A 14,350-nucleotide genomic window follows, 5' to 3' on the forward strand; every position below is an offset into this window, starting at 1 on the left:
ATATTCTAAAATGTGGGAAACACTTCAAATACTGGGGAAACTACGTGCAAGAAGATGGTTATACAAATCAGGGTGTCTGTAAACATCAAAAACTGTTATGAAGACTATGTAGGAACAATGAGAAAACTCTTAATGTAAAGTGAAGAATAGAGTAGAAACAAAACTACATGTCAATATCTATTATAATAAAGTATAAACATGCTAATAAAAAAGACAGATGGGTGATTGACGTAAGTTTTTTCTTCCTGCTTAATTCTCTATTTGCTAAATTTTTTGTAATGTTTGGTTCAACAGACATTGAGGACCTACCATACATTAGTCTTGGTTTTGAAGATCTCAAAATGAAAACTCACCCCTCCCACCCCCTGCTCTCAAGGAGCTCACAGCCTTGAGGGTGGGAAGGAAAAGAAAAGGGGGGAGGGGACAGCTAAAGGAGGCAGTATCACAGATGAGGTATACCCCACTTCATGGCTCAGAAATTTCCCAGGGAGGGCAAAGCTTGAAGAACTTCTTAAAGAAGAGTCATTTGCTTAGGGCACTTGGGCAGAGGCAAAAGTCTGGGACTAGCATTTGGGGACCAGTAATGATTCTGCAGTCCTGGCCCATGGATGTGGGGATTGGCAGGAGATGAGTGACAATGGAGAAGTAACATTTAAGAGATATGATCAGGGTTACTCTTTAGAGAACCTCTCTGATAATATATTAGGAGAGAGTGAGATTCAGGGTAGAGACAGTTACAATAATCTAGGCAAGAAAAGATATAGGGGCTGAACCAAATCAGTAGAAGTAGGAATGGAAGAACTAGGACAAATATGCAGGAGAGAAATTCAACAAACTCTGCTGATCAATTGGATATGAACATCCAGACCAAAAGATGCATCCAAAAGGACCTGCAAGTTTCTGGCAGTCTTGGTCACCTGGATGGACAGTGGTGACATTAACTAAGACTCTAAATATAGGAAGAAAAATTAATTTGGATTGTTCAGTTTGAGGTATCTTTAGGAGATCCAGGTGAAAAAATGGCACTGAGATAATAGATCTGGTTTAGAGATAAACAGGTGGGAATCATTTGGATATAACTGGAATCAGAGACATAGATGGGGCTGACCAGGGAAGAGTATCAGATGATTGAGTCATGGGCCAAACTCTGGGGGTTTAAAATAACATTTACAGCACAAAGGAGGGAAAGCAGACTGAGAAGGAGCCGCCAGAAAGGCAGGGAGAAAACCAGGAATGTCACAGAAATCAAGAGAGAAAATGAGTTTCACAAAGACGTAGTTATCAGAATTAAGTAAACAGAATGTCCAATAAGGGCTGAAAAATGCCCACTCACAATGATAATGAGATCATTTGGTGAACTTGGCAAGAGGTGTTTCCGAAAAGTGAGAAAGTGTTGGCGAGGGGTGGTGGTGGTGAAGCCAAACTGCAGGGAGTTGAAAAGTGAAGAGTTAGCAAGAAATTGGAGCCAGAGTATACATTATTGTTTAAAGACGTTTCGCTGTGTATAAAATTTCTCTTAGGATGTGAAGTGAAATTAAAAACTGTAGGTGCTATTTATCTGTATTTAAACATTTTTCATTGCATGGTGAAATAAGTGAAATATGCTTTAAAATCGCTTGCTTGGTCATAAAAAGGAATGAAAAAGCTAGGGTGATAGAAGATAATATTGAGGGCAAGAGTAAGAGGAATAATGGAGCACACTTGTGAACAGGGCAAGTGCCAGGAGTGAAAGAGGTAGAAGAAGGGATAACTGATGGAGAGGGGATGGATTCCAAACAATAGATGGAAAGATAAGCTACTTTACCCGGAGGTCCCTTATCCTCTGATATAGGAGGGAAAGGTCAGTGGAGAGGTACGTAAATTTGAAAAGCAGAAGTCAAAAAAATAGAATGAGTTCGTCCCTAATGGCTATATACTTTAAAAAATTAAATTTCTCTTATGAACGTAGAAAAAAAACGTAGATAAAATATTAGTAAATCAAATATAATCATATATAAAAAGGATACTCTACATGACCAAGTTGGGATTATTTCAGGAATGCAAGGTTGCTTTAACAATCAATATAAACAGATTACACAAAATCATATTAGCAGAAAAACAGATGAAGAGCCGACAATGTGCCCAAGAGATAGAGTGAAGTACACAGAATCAAGAAAATGTGTAAGAACTGCCTTAAAAACCAAAGTAAACTCTATTCTATACATTTGTGATTGCCTTTTCAATATCAGCATACTTATCAACTCTTATTTACTGTAGCAAAAGAATGTCACAGTCCATCCATCATATATCACAGTTAAGAATACAGGGTACTGCTATTCTGCTGATTTACCACAAAGATACAATTCAGGGCAGTTTTAATACCAGGCCTACTCCTAGATATTCCAATTTAATAAGTCAAAGTGACCAGGTATCTGTATTTTTTTAAAACTCCAAAGAGTTAGGGCTCTTACATCAGTGGTTCTCAATCCTGGCCTCGGGGGTGGGGGAAGCTTTTTAAAAAATATTAATGCCTGGGGCCTATCTCCAGAGACTCTGATTTAACTGACCCATAGTAGGGCCTAGGCACTTTTAAAAGCTCCCCAGGTGATTCTACGTGAATAAAATTACATGCACTTTTATGATTATAAGTTTGAATGGTAAGTAGTAGAAGCAGCTGACACTAGCTACATTGTAAAAATTAGCAAGCTTTAATTGTATATTCCTTCACTTTTCTAGGCATTAAATGTACTGTTTTGAAATGAATTTGTACTTATTTACATGTTGCTTATAATGGGTAGTCAAATGTGGTAGAGGGTATGTTCTGATCTCTATTTCCAACTACGGCACTAAACATTCAAGAACAAGCACTTTGTTTTTAGTTCCCCATCCCCCCATTTTTTCACATGTTTAACCAAAAGAGATGAAGTCTATTTAAAAGAAAAATAATGAAAAATTAAATAAGAAACATTACGTCTTCAGTGTTGTTACAGAAAATGGGTTTTACCTCAAAAGGAGTGAACCTACGCTTAAATAACCACTTCAGGTTTTTTGGATTAAAAAAAGCAGAACAACCTAATTTCTACTCCACCATTCCACGAATTGAGTAAACTGATAACTTACCAGTCTGCAAGGCAAAGAACTGAACAACGGTTTATCTTCATCATTTAAAATTCTTTCTGAGGATTAAAAATGGTAAAGATGGTAAATTTTATGTTTTGTACATTTTATTACAAGTTTAAAAAAAAAGTAAAAAAAAATTCTTTCTCCCGAAAGCACAATATTGTCAGGTTTTGAAATCTTTAAGTCATTTCACAAGAATTAACTTTGGATAAGAAGTAAAAATGAGGAAATAGGGCTTCCCTGGTGGCGCAGTGGTTGAGAGTCCGCCTGCCGATGCAGGGGACGCGGGTTCATGCCCCGGTCCGGGAAGATCCCACATGCTGCGGAGCGGCTGGGCCTGTGAGCCATGGCCGCTGAGCCTGCGCGTCCGGAGCCTGTGCTCCGTGACGGGAGAGGCCACAAGAGTGAGAGGCCCGCGTACCGCAAAAAAAAAAAAAAAAAAAAGAGGAAATATTCCCTTAACTGACAAGAAGCTATAACCACCATTAAAATGAGTTCTCTGTTGCTGTGGTTAATTTATAAACTGTCAATCTAATATTCTGTCAGCACACTACATTTTCTGCTTCAAAGTCTTTATATTATTTGATATTGTTGCCCACATTAAACATCTCTGTTTAAATACAGGATTCTAAACACAACTCATGTCAATGTATGCTTGAGATTTAAAGACACAATTCTGAGTCTCTTACCTATGCTTTGGATGGTGTACGCACAACTACCCCAGCACATTATGGGGACACGGGGATCCTCTTCATTGGGATGAACCTTTAGTCCCACCTTATAAGTAGCAGTTCCAAATGTTGTTAGCATTTCTTTTATGCTTTCAGAATAAGGATTCCTGAAGTGAACATGTACAGGATTAGCTCAAAACAATGTGCTCACATCAATCAAAGGGCTCAGTTTCTTAACAGCTATTTTCTATGTTGGAATTGAACCACTGAAACTACCTAAAGATAGTTGTATGAAAAGGGGGAATGAAAGACATGCAAACGGTCCCTGCCTGAGAGGGGTTATGCTCTACTTGGGTTGGCAGCAGTGACGCACAGGCCTGAAAACAAGATATTAGGGTGAAGGTCTACACACTGAACTATTGGATCCTGGACCTCTTCCCCATCTCAAGAACATCAGCAATGTGTACCTACTGCCATAGATTTTAGTTTCTCCAGTGAAGAATTCTCAGGAAAAGCCGTTTTTACACATTGACATTTGGGGGTCCCAAGTGAAAGACTGGCCGGGGCCTGATCACCTCGTTGTGAGGCTCATAGGTCAGCAAGCTCCAACCTGCCCACCAGGTATCCAGTGAGCTTCTTAGTGCCTTGTTCTTGAAGTCACCCAAGGACCAATAAACATTTAAGAAAAGAATCAAACATCAAAGACATAAACACCAAAACAAACAAGCAGAAAAAAGGAACTCAGGGAAAACGGAGACAGGGTAGAAAACAACCAATTTATAAAAAAATTAGGGTACTTCCCTGGTGGCGCAATGGTTAAGAATCTGCCTACCAACGCAGGGGACATGGGTTCGATCCCTGGTCCGGGAAGATCCCACATGCCGTGGAGCAACTAAGCCCGTGTGCCACAAATACTGAGCCTGCGCTCTAGAGCCCACGAGCCACAACTACTAAGCCTGCGTGCCACAACTACTGAAGCCCATGGGCCTAAAGCCTGTGCTCCGGAACAAGAGAAACCACCACAATGAGAGGCCCACACACTGCAACGAAGAATAGCCCCTGCTTGCCGCAACTAGAGAAAGCCCGTGTGCAGCAGTGAAGACCCAATGCAGCCATACATACATACCTACATACACACCTACATAAATAAATAAGGAGATCAGTCCAAGAGGGCCAAGAATGAACTAACAGTAGGACTACCTCAAAGAATGGAAAAACCAAGAGAAAATTATCTAAGGAACAAAATAAAACATTCCCCAAACTGAAGGATATGAATCTTCAAAGAGCCTGTTGAAAACGTGGCGAAATGAATGAAGACTCACATACCAAGGAATATCACAGAGAAATTTCAGAACATTGGGAATTAATGAGACAATCACAACAGTTTCCAGAAGTAATAAAGTTACAACGGAACAGGAATCAGAATGGTGTTAATTTCTCAGTGGGTGCTAGAAGTTAGTAAACACTGACTTCAAAATCTAGATGTAAAGTTACTTCTAACCTATAATTCTATACCCAAACCATCTATCAAGCATATGGATATAATAAATGTATTTTCAGACATGGAAAATTTAACACCCAGGCACCTTTTCTTAGGAATCTGCTGAGAGATGCAACATGAGGGAGTAAATTAAGAAAGGAAGGAGAGGACTTCCCCAGTGGTTAAGATTCCGCACTCCCAAAGCAGGGGGTGTGGGTTCAATCACTGGTCAGGGAACTAAAATCCTACATGCCACAGGTGCGGCCAAAAAAAAAAAGAGAGAGAGAAGGATACAAGATCCAGCAAACAAGAGGAGCAGGGCTAGGGGAAGTCTTAGGGTGACAGCTGTGCCCTGTCCTGATTGGCATGGGAGGGCCAAGGCTGTGGGAGGAGGGCTCCAGGAAGGAAGATCATCTGATGAATCTGAGCACTGATAGCTACTGCTAGGCATCTGACAGGTCTACTGAAATGTTTAGGGGGAAAAAAAGTATTATATACAAAGAAAACCAAGTATATGAAAAAAATAAGGTAATTATTAACCACAGGAAAACAAAATGTATAAGAAAGGAAAATTTACCACACAACTTATCAGTAGAAACAATTATAATATAAAAACTGACAAATGATTTAACCAAAAATTGTGAAATAACTCTAAAGGTAGGCTGGCGAGGAATAGTGAATAGGGTAGAGGTCAAAGTTGAATCCTATATTACTAGTCAACAGAAAGACACTGTTTAAAAAAATGATAAATCAAGACACAGCTGATTAAGCATTTTAATTAGAAATATGGAAGTACGTAGCAGAAGAAACAAAATGACAGGACTGGGGATAGGGAGGAGGAATGTGAGAGGCACAGGACTGATGTTCTTTCTGGTTAAGCCCTCCAGTAGTATTTTTACTGAGTAATTTAGTATTTGCCAGGCACAGCTTCCAGGTAACGTTAAATGTATTGTCACTTTATCTTTATAACACTTATGAGGTAGATATTATTATCTTCCCTTTACAAATGAGGAAACTGAGTGAGGTACAGAGAGGTCAAGCAATTTGCACAAAGTTGCAGAGCTTATAAGCAGTGGTGCTGGAACTGAACAAAAGCAGTCTAGCTCTAGAATCTGGGTTATACCTTGTAACTTACCGGCTATGGGTAAAATTAGGCTGCAAGCACTCTGGTTTTGGTCCTGAGTTACTAAGAGGTTGATGGGGCCATAAATAGAAAACAGAAGTCAGAAGGAAGCATGGGCTTTGGTGGGGGAGCTGAGCACCTTAGGTCTAGATGTACTGATGAGGTGTTGTCAAGGAGAGCCAGATCAAGGGGTGTAGGAGGGAGTCAGGAACATAGACTAGGAGAGGTTTGTGAGAATTAAACATGCCATGTAGTTAATAGGTTTTTATCAATACACCTGCAGTAAATATTCTTAAGTCTCAGAATTCAAGATCAGTGTCCTGTAACATTTTGCTCCCTAACTTGACAAACGATATTCTTACTAACTGCTGACTTAATTTTTCATTTCAAGTGGGCCAAATTTAAAAGGAATAATATACTCACTTAGGATGAAAATCAGGCCTAAATCCTTCAGGGAGCTGCAATTCATCCACATTTTCTAAATTCTTTGATAAGGCAGTATCTACAGAAACAAGCATTTTATACTATTATTCTTTAGTCCACAATATTTCTATAAATTTCAGTCATAAATTTCATTCTAAATTTAGGTCAAAGAAATTTTAAAAAATGGGAAAAATTCCCATTAATGAAAACCAGTATAATATACATTCAAAGCATGAGAAACACTATTGCTCTGGATGACCTAGGTACCTTCTTCAGTCACCTGTGCTTCTCCTCAAAGTAAAGCCACTGGAATGTAGCTAGGGAAGGTAAGAAAAGGAAGAGTATGCCGTTTTGTTTCCTTATAAACCAAAGGTATAAATTCTGCTCAGACTGTCTTCCCTCAAGGTCGGAAGTGCAGTGCATGTCTATCAAACTTGGGAAGCCTTTGGTAATGCCAACAATATAGTGAGTCAGCCCACAGAGAATAAAGCCAGCTCTTCCATACTCAGTTACATCTCCCCCACCCCCAGAAGCTCTTTAATAAAATGGGTGAGTAAGTAAGAAGTATTTATCATAAACTTCACATGAGCTTGTGTGTTTTCAAGGAATAAGGAGTAATGTAGCAGATTCAAATTTAGTTCATTAAGACAAAGAAAATTAGAGAAAGTCAAATTTTAAAGTGAGAGGTTTCACTTTTAAAATATTTTAAAACAATTTATTCTGAAACTGTATTTCCCAACGGTTTCAGACGTTAGGGAAAAATGAAAGCAGGTTATCAGAACTTACTAGGAGTATTTTCTTCTTTCCTAAGAACCTGTAATGCTTTTATTTGCTGAGATATTGTTCTAATCCACTGAGTCAGATTTGGTTGGTCTGAAAAATGTAACCTGCTAGAAAAGATTATAGAGAGTGTTTAGTATTCTGTTGCTGCTTAGTTTAAGATACAAAAAAGACTCCTTAAATGATCACAGGTATATTTTAGACACACTTCAAATATTAAAACAAAAAAACAATAAAAAAACCTAGGGGAAAATTTGTTGCTTTTTAAAAAGTCAGAATAGGTATTTACCAATGGAAATAATACATTATTCGTCAATATGATGCTGATAATTATTAGCACCATATTGAATTATCTGTCAAATATTTCACTTTTTTGGTCCTGGAATTTATTAGTATTTCTTAAATATCATAATCACCACACCACGGACACTATTTATTGAGTGCTTATTATATTGCAAGCAATATATTATGTTGTGAGCATTTTACAGTATTATATTTAATCCTCAGAATCTTTAATGAAATAGGTTATATTATTGTCCCCATTTTACAGATGAGGAAACTGAGGTTTAGAGCTATGTTACTTGACTAAGGCCATATATGGGACAGATGTGGCATTCAAACCCAGCTATATCAGACTCCACAGCCTGTGTTCTTTTAACAAATGTGCCATAACTGACTCTCCTGGGAAAAAAAGCAAAACCTGAACCACAAAGTGATTGTTTTCTCCTTACATGCAGAGAATTCTTAATCTAACAATGACTAATTTCTTTACCAGTTCAAATGCAGGTATAAGTCAGCACCATGATATGCTTTTCTGATTAAAATGCATGAGCTTACATGCACATCTAATGGTATTTTAAGAACACTGTGTAGTAGCATAGACTAAGACACCATGGTTTTAACTCCTAAAATCGAAGAGAAAAAAACTGACCCTGCTTTATTTAAACCCAAATAGTAGCACAGAAATAAACAGATGATTCATATTCACAAAACTCAAATTAGTATTTGTGAATGTAAGACAGACACCATAAACTGAGTAACAAAGGTCAGGTTTGAAGAGGAGACACTATCAAATTCATATCTGAAATGAGTATGTCTAATACTCCTATTAACTAAAAGTGCACTAAAAATTATGAAATGACAAAAACTTTGCATTTTAAATACACTAACAGATTTTTACTTTTTGGCCCAATTTTTGAATTGGCCAGTAAACTGCAAAAAATTATATTTAATTGTTAGTATGTTCAAAAATGTCAGTTTGAGCTGCCCCTTCTCCCCCTATCAATTTACTGAGCATCTCTTAAAACGTATGAGGGAGATATTTAAAGTGGGGTCTTAGAAATAAAGGAGACAGTTTTCATGAACACATGAGAACTTTATATCCTTTATAGTGCTTACAGGTGACCAAGAAACTGTTAAATTTTAGCCTGTTCCTTTCTAAAAACCAAAATCGTATTTCATAGGTCAGCTAGAAGAAATAACTAAATAAAAAGTTTGGAAAGTACCTGGAAAACATTATGCATTTTACCTAGAGTGATCTCCTCACCCAGCTGTTGTTTATTATTTCATTACCTTCAAAGGAAACTAGTTCTTTGATATAAAGGTTTTATGAGCCAAAACTTACCTATTAAAAATATTTCTTGGAGGAAGCAGCAGAGGAATAACAGTATTACTCAAGCATTCACAAAGGGGACAAAGGAATTCTCCATTTTCTACATCATAGCTTGTATGTAAGCGTAATCTCTGTTGCCTTCGCTGTTCTTTAGCTTGAACGGAATCAAAATACCTTTACAATTAGAAAACATGAGGTATCAAAAACAATGGTAATTTTTAAAAATGAGAGCCACAAGCTTCAACATTTTAAATAATTTGTTTCCACAAAAAAAATCTAAAAATTAAAATCTTGAAATGACCTGAATTATTTTTAACAGTGATACTCTAATTTTGAGTTGATGTAATTACCAAAACGGGTTAAGAGTTCTAAAACAGGAGAATCAAAAAAAGACTGCCTTGCAAACAATCATTCACAATGTAGCATATTTCTTGGTCCCAGTGCTCTGCGGTTACTCCCCCAGTGCTGGTGACTACTTACTAGGGGCAGTTCATAACAACTCAATGAGCAGAGCACTAGGATAACAGCACTGATTTGTTGGTTTTGCGGAAGCATAGAAAGCACCAAAGTAGAATAAGTTTGAAGTTATCCCATCTTAGCTCAGGGAGCCATGACAATCTTAGGAACTAACCAGACAAGCACTAGCATCTTCAGAATCAAGAGTTGTTCACCCTGGACCCAAAGAAAGACATATTTCTAGGGCTTATACCACTGTAAAAATCCTTTACTTCATCTAGTCTGTTAGATCCCCACATTAAAAAATACATCTGATATACTATGAAGTTTCTAAGTCACTCCTTTAAATGTAATGACAAAGCAAATTAATTTTGTTATTTATTAGGCAGTAATACGGAGTTTTCTTCTTCAAACATCTTTAGTTCTTTCTCCCTTTTTCTAGAATGGAATTTCCTTTATTAAAAAATTTAATTTTGAGCCTTTGGATAAGCTTCTCTTGACTAATATTAAGAATATAAATTACCTTTGCCAACAATGGGCATGCATAATGTGCCCACAGCTACCAGTGTGTGTTCCACAAGACAGATCAGGGTGCATGAATAATGGATCATATTTTTCTGCATTATAAAACAAACAAAAAACAAAGCGAAAAACCAAGCATTTAATATTCCTATAACAAATGTACAACTTTAAACTGTGAAATCCTTACTAAGGGTCTGTAAACTTCAAATGATATGCTAGTTTATTCCTTTGATTTGAGATACCAATAATTTATGCAAGACCCCGGATTATTCAGAATACAGGACTCTCTAATTTTCATTACCCTGAGCAAGTTAATGAAACATCCCTGAATTGTTAACTGAAACTGGGATCCCGTATTTAAGTACATCTAATCTTTTGAACATTTCACATTTTCAGGGCACTGAGAGACTCCTATTCCCCGAAAATGCTCTGAGCCTGAGGTAAAAGGGATATTCTTCAGGGAGAGGTCTTTAATACCTTCAGGGCAGCTGGGTCACAATGATCTCTAACAAAAAAAGATGTCCTGGCAGTAGAGGAGAATCTGCCTAAAGACAATCATGCAGAGACTAGCCATAATTACTATACCAGAGTCAAAGCTGCAGCAAAATATCTGGGACAGCAGCCCAGGCCAGAGTAGGGAAAAACAGGCAATTCAGACAGTCTTCTGCTCTGGTACTAATTTTTTATATTTAAAAGAGATGAAAAATGAAGACAAACATAAAGTGGGTAGCTGGCTTCTTTGGGAATTCTTGAATTCTCTACATAAATTAGTATAATCTTAGAAATTCCCTAACATTAAATTACTCAAGTTTTAATTTGCTTTATATAATAGAACAGTACAAATTTCACAGCATAAAGAAAATCTTTTATGACATAAATTGTGAAAGCATTAAAAAAGTCCACTTATAGCCAAGTACTAAATACAATTGGTGACTTTATCTTCAGCCTGGAATAAAATTTGTAAATCGCCTAGTACAAATGATCATTTCTTAAGGTGAAGCTGACCAATGTATCTTAACTAGGGTGCTTGAGAGCCACACTGTGAAGACTTTCATTATAGAGAAAAGGCAAACTTACCAGTGGTCTCTCAAACCTCCTTCCAATCATACAATGTGAAAAGCACTGGCTAAATAAGTGCTTTGGAAATTAAAACACAGTTCCTACTCTCAAGAAGTTTACTGGTATCATTGAGGCATATGCACACATAAACAAATGTAAGAGTAGAAACATAAAAGTATCTGCGGTGGACACAATAAGGTGCAGCCCAGAAGCCCCTGCAGGAATGAATGACTTACTCCCTCAGCTGTTAGAAGAGAGCACTCAACTGTTATCCCTCTTTAAGGGACTTTGCTCAGGGTCACACTACTTTGATCTTTCCAGAGGCAGGACACAACCAGTCACACCTCTTTCCAGAGGTAGGCCACAACCAGTCACACCTCTTTCCAGAGGTAGGCCACAACCAGTCACTGATCAGTGTCAGGGTATAAAGACCTAGCCCCCTTGCCCCAACTTGGGACACCTCTGAAGGGCCATTCAGCTCCAGAGATCCCATGGGGTTGGTTAAGGTCTTTTGGGGACTGCATCATAGCTCAACTTCTCCCTTTGCGCAAACCTGCTTCCTTCCCCTCCATTCCATGTTTATCCCAAGACTCTCTTGAATAACATCCTGCACTGCATGGTAATCTCTATCTCAATAATCTAAATGAGAATCTGGCTCAAGGACAGCTTCTCACAGGGGTGACTCACACCACTGTTCCCAAGGGATTCCACCCTGGATCTATCTATGAGATAAAATAATTATGGAGATAAAATAGTTATTGTTATTTAAGTGTCAACTAATTATTGGACTTTACAAATGCGAAGAATGGGAAAGACTGTTAAGTACCAAAGTAGTTAATGAAACAAAGAACAGCTTTCTTTTGAATCCCTGCTATTTATCAGCTGCGTAATTCAGGCATAATACTTAACCTTCTGGAGTGTTTCCACATCTGTCAAGTGAAGAATTCCTATCTAAGTTACCTGCTCAAGATACCACCAAACCTACAGTTATTATTAGGTTAATAAAATCTCTGTATATCACCTACCATACTATGTGGCAGTCATTATTAATAGGGAGGATGAGGATATAGCTATGACTTACCTGGATCCTGAATGAATTTACTTCTGTTTTTAGATAATACAGTTGATCTCTGAACAAATGCTGCCAGGACCATTGCCCTGCTTTCCACCTTGACCTCTTGCTCTTCTTGACACAATATACAGGTAACAAATTGTCTTTGTTCAGGGACCGGAGTCTGTGCTGGGCCCAATGCTGTACGAGTCATATCTGAAACCATAGGGCTGGAATAAAAAGGTTAGGAGTATAATTAATGAGCCTAAGAAGTTTCTATAGAATCATAAAACAGTAGATTCTAGGTAAGTAGAAATGTATTTAAAACACGCAGTTTTTTGTTTTTTTAAAAAAATATTTATTTATTTGGCTGTGCCGGGTCTTAGTTGCAGCACGTGGGATCTTTGATCTTTGTTGAGGCGTGCGGATCTTTAGTTGCGGCATGTAAAGTCTTGGTTGCGGCATGTGGGATCTAGTTCCCTGACCAGGGATCGAACCCAAGCCCCCTGCATTGGGAGCGCAGAGTCTTAGCCACTGGACCACCAGGGAAGTCCCTAAAACACACAGTTTTGATGACTTGATTTGAGAGACCCAAGTCTTTCATATGTATCAAAGCCATCTCCTTCAATCCTCATAGCAATCCAATATGCAACACATAAGCCAGACACGAAGATAACTGAGCCCAGTGTATTCATTCTTTTATGAATCTCAAGGGTCTTCTGTATAACTTACATTTTAAGCATACATATGAATTCTCTTATCTATAGTCAAGAGACATGCTCATAATCATATGCTAATAAACTCAGATTTCTAAGATTAAGTCCTCTAACTACGAGGTCACAAAATTTATCAACTCTTCTAAGTTATTCTACAATTAAGTGTACTTATAAAGAAAAAAAACCAAACATCTTTCTCAGTTGAGAACCATGGTCAAGAGTTTCAAAAATTGTGATTATTTTTTACCTATTATCAAGAACAGCAGAGATAGAGGCATCCAGTTCTAATGTCTGCTGAAAGAGTTCTTTGTTCTCATCAATAAAGTGCCGTTGCATCTCAGACATCTGGGCCATGATCTTTTCTCTGCGCAGTCTGGCAATCTCGGCTTTTCTCTTCCTCTCAGCTTTGTCTTTGTCTCTCGAACTCTGAAATTACGCTTCATTTAATTAGACCATTAGAGGCTAAATGCATATTTTTTTCCCCCAAAGCAGAAACATCTTTATTGTAAATACTAATTAAAAACTATTCTATAATCTCACTTTTATAAACGAAGAGCAAAGATTTCTTAATCAACCTAACATGTTAAAAGAAAAAAAAAAAAAGGCAGTCCAAAAAGACAGCTACAAACAAATGGTGGCACACTTCTTGGGTTTTACATGTTTGTGAATAACATCAACTACCAACTTAATGCAGATAAATTTAATTGTTTATAGTGAGCTTGCCACAATTTTTCAGCATTACCACACTTTACATCTTATACCTCTTCCATTATGGTTCCTTCTGTCTCTGCCACAGGACTGGTGGATGAACTCTCCCTTATCTTCTTAATAGCATTAAAAGTCTATGAAAAAAAAATCGTTATTCTGAAGCTATGAAACATTATAAAAATTTAAAGATAAACATTTAGTATTTCTCACAAAAAGCAGAGTGATGCAGGAAATTTTACCTTTAATATCCACCTAATCATATCTTTGTGGACTTCTAGGTAGGGAGCATTTTGTAGTGTTTCCAGCATAGCTAGTATGCTAGGAGAGTTGTTTGGTGCTTCACCAGGTTCTGAGGCAGAAGAAAAAAAGGGCACACGAACAACAGCTAAGACTTCATAGTGCTTATTACTATGCACAAGAAGATAAATGAAGTTGCTTATAACATTTGCCCATCATCTGATTACAGCTCAACTTAGAAATTTTCAATACCTCTCGAAATGTGACATATTTGTATTTTACAAACAAGTTGTTAACAACTAGAATGCTTTAATCATTCAAAACTGACATCTTACACCAAATGATTATTTTAATATAGCCTCTAGCAAAATTAAATAAAAACCCAGCTGAAAGGTCTACCTGAGATTTTACAA

The 14,350-nt window shown here is 37.5% G+C and overlaps 1 protein-coding gene across 9 annotated transcripts in view; it reads right to left on the minus strand.

The window, feature by feature from the left end:
• UBR2 (ubiquitin protein ligase E3 component n-recognin 2) overlaps positions 1-14,350 on the minus strand; it is a 123,789-nt gene that overhangs the window by 20,914 nt on the left and 88,525 nt on the right. For 8 of the 9 annotated variants that reach the window (XR_016394612.1, XM_089918706.1, XM_022581904.3 and 5 more), the window contains 10 exons: positions 13,940-14,049; positions 13,754-13,834; positions 13,240-13,418; positions 12,307-12,506; positions 10,168-10,261; positions 9,201-9,362; positions 7,583-7,686; positions 6,797-6,875; positions 3,789-3,937; positions 3,100-3,155 (listed from right to left, as the gene is read on the minus strand). Coding sequence is in view for 8 of the 9 variants with exons in the window: in XM_089918706.1 (XP_089774832.1) it covers positions 3,100-3,155; positions 3,789-3,937; positions 6,797-6,875; positions 7,583-7,686; positions 9,201-9,362; positions 10,168-10,261; positions 12,307-12,506; positions 13,240-13,418; positions 13,754-13,834; positions 13,940-14,049 (1,214 nt within the window). In the remaining variant the exon portion in view is untranslated. The remainder of the gene's footprint in view (positions 1-3,099; positions 3,156-3,788; positions 3,938-6,796; positions 6,876-7,582; positions 7,687-9,200; positions 9,363-10,167; positions 10,262-12,306; positions 12,507-13,239; positions 13,419-13,753; positions 13,835-13,939; positions 14,050-14,350) is intronic. The other variant, XM_089918707.1, reaches the window with a different exon arrangement.

Source organism: Delphinapterus leucas, chromosome 10 (genome assembly GCF_059928025.1).
Source record: "Delphinapterus leucas isolate spDelLeu-1000000601 "Yukka" chromosome 10, BTC_Dleu_Yukka2, whole genome shotgun sequence".
In the NCBI taxonomy this organism is placed as follows: domain Eukaryota; kingdom Metazoa; phylum Chordata; class Mammalia; order Artiodactyla; family Monodontidae; genus Delphinapterus; species Delphinapterus leucas.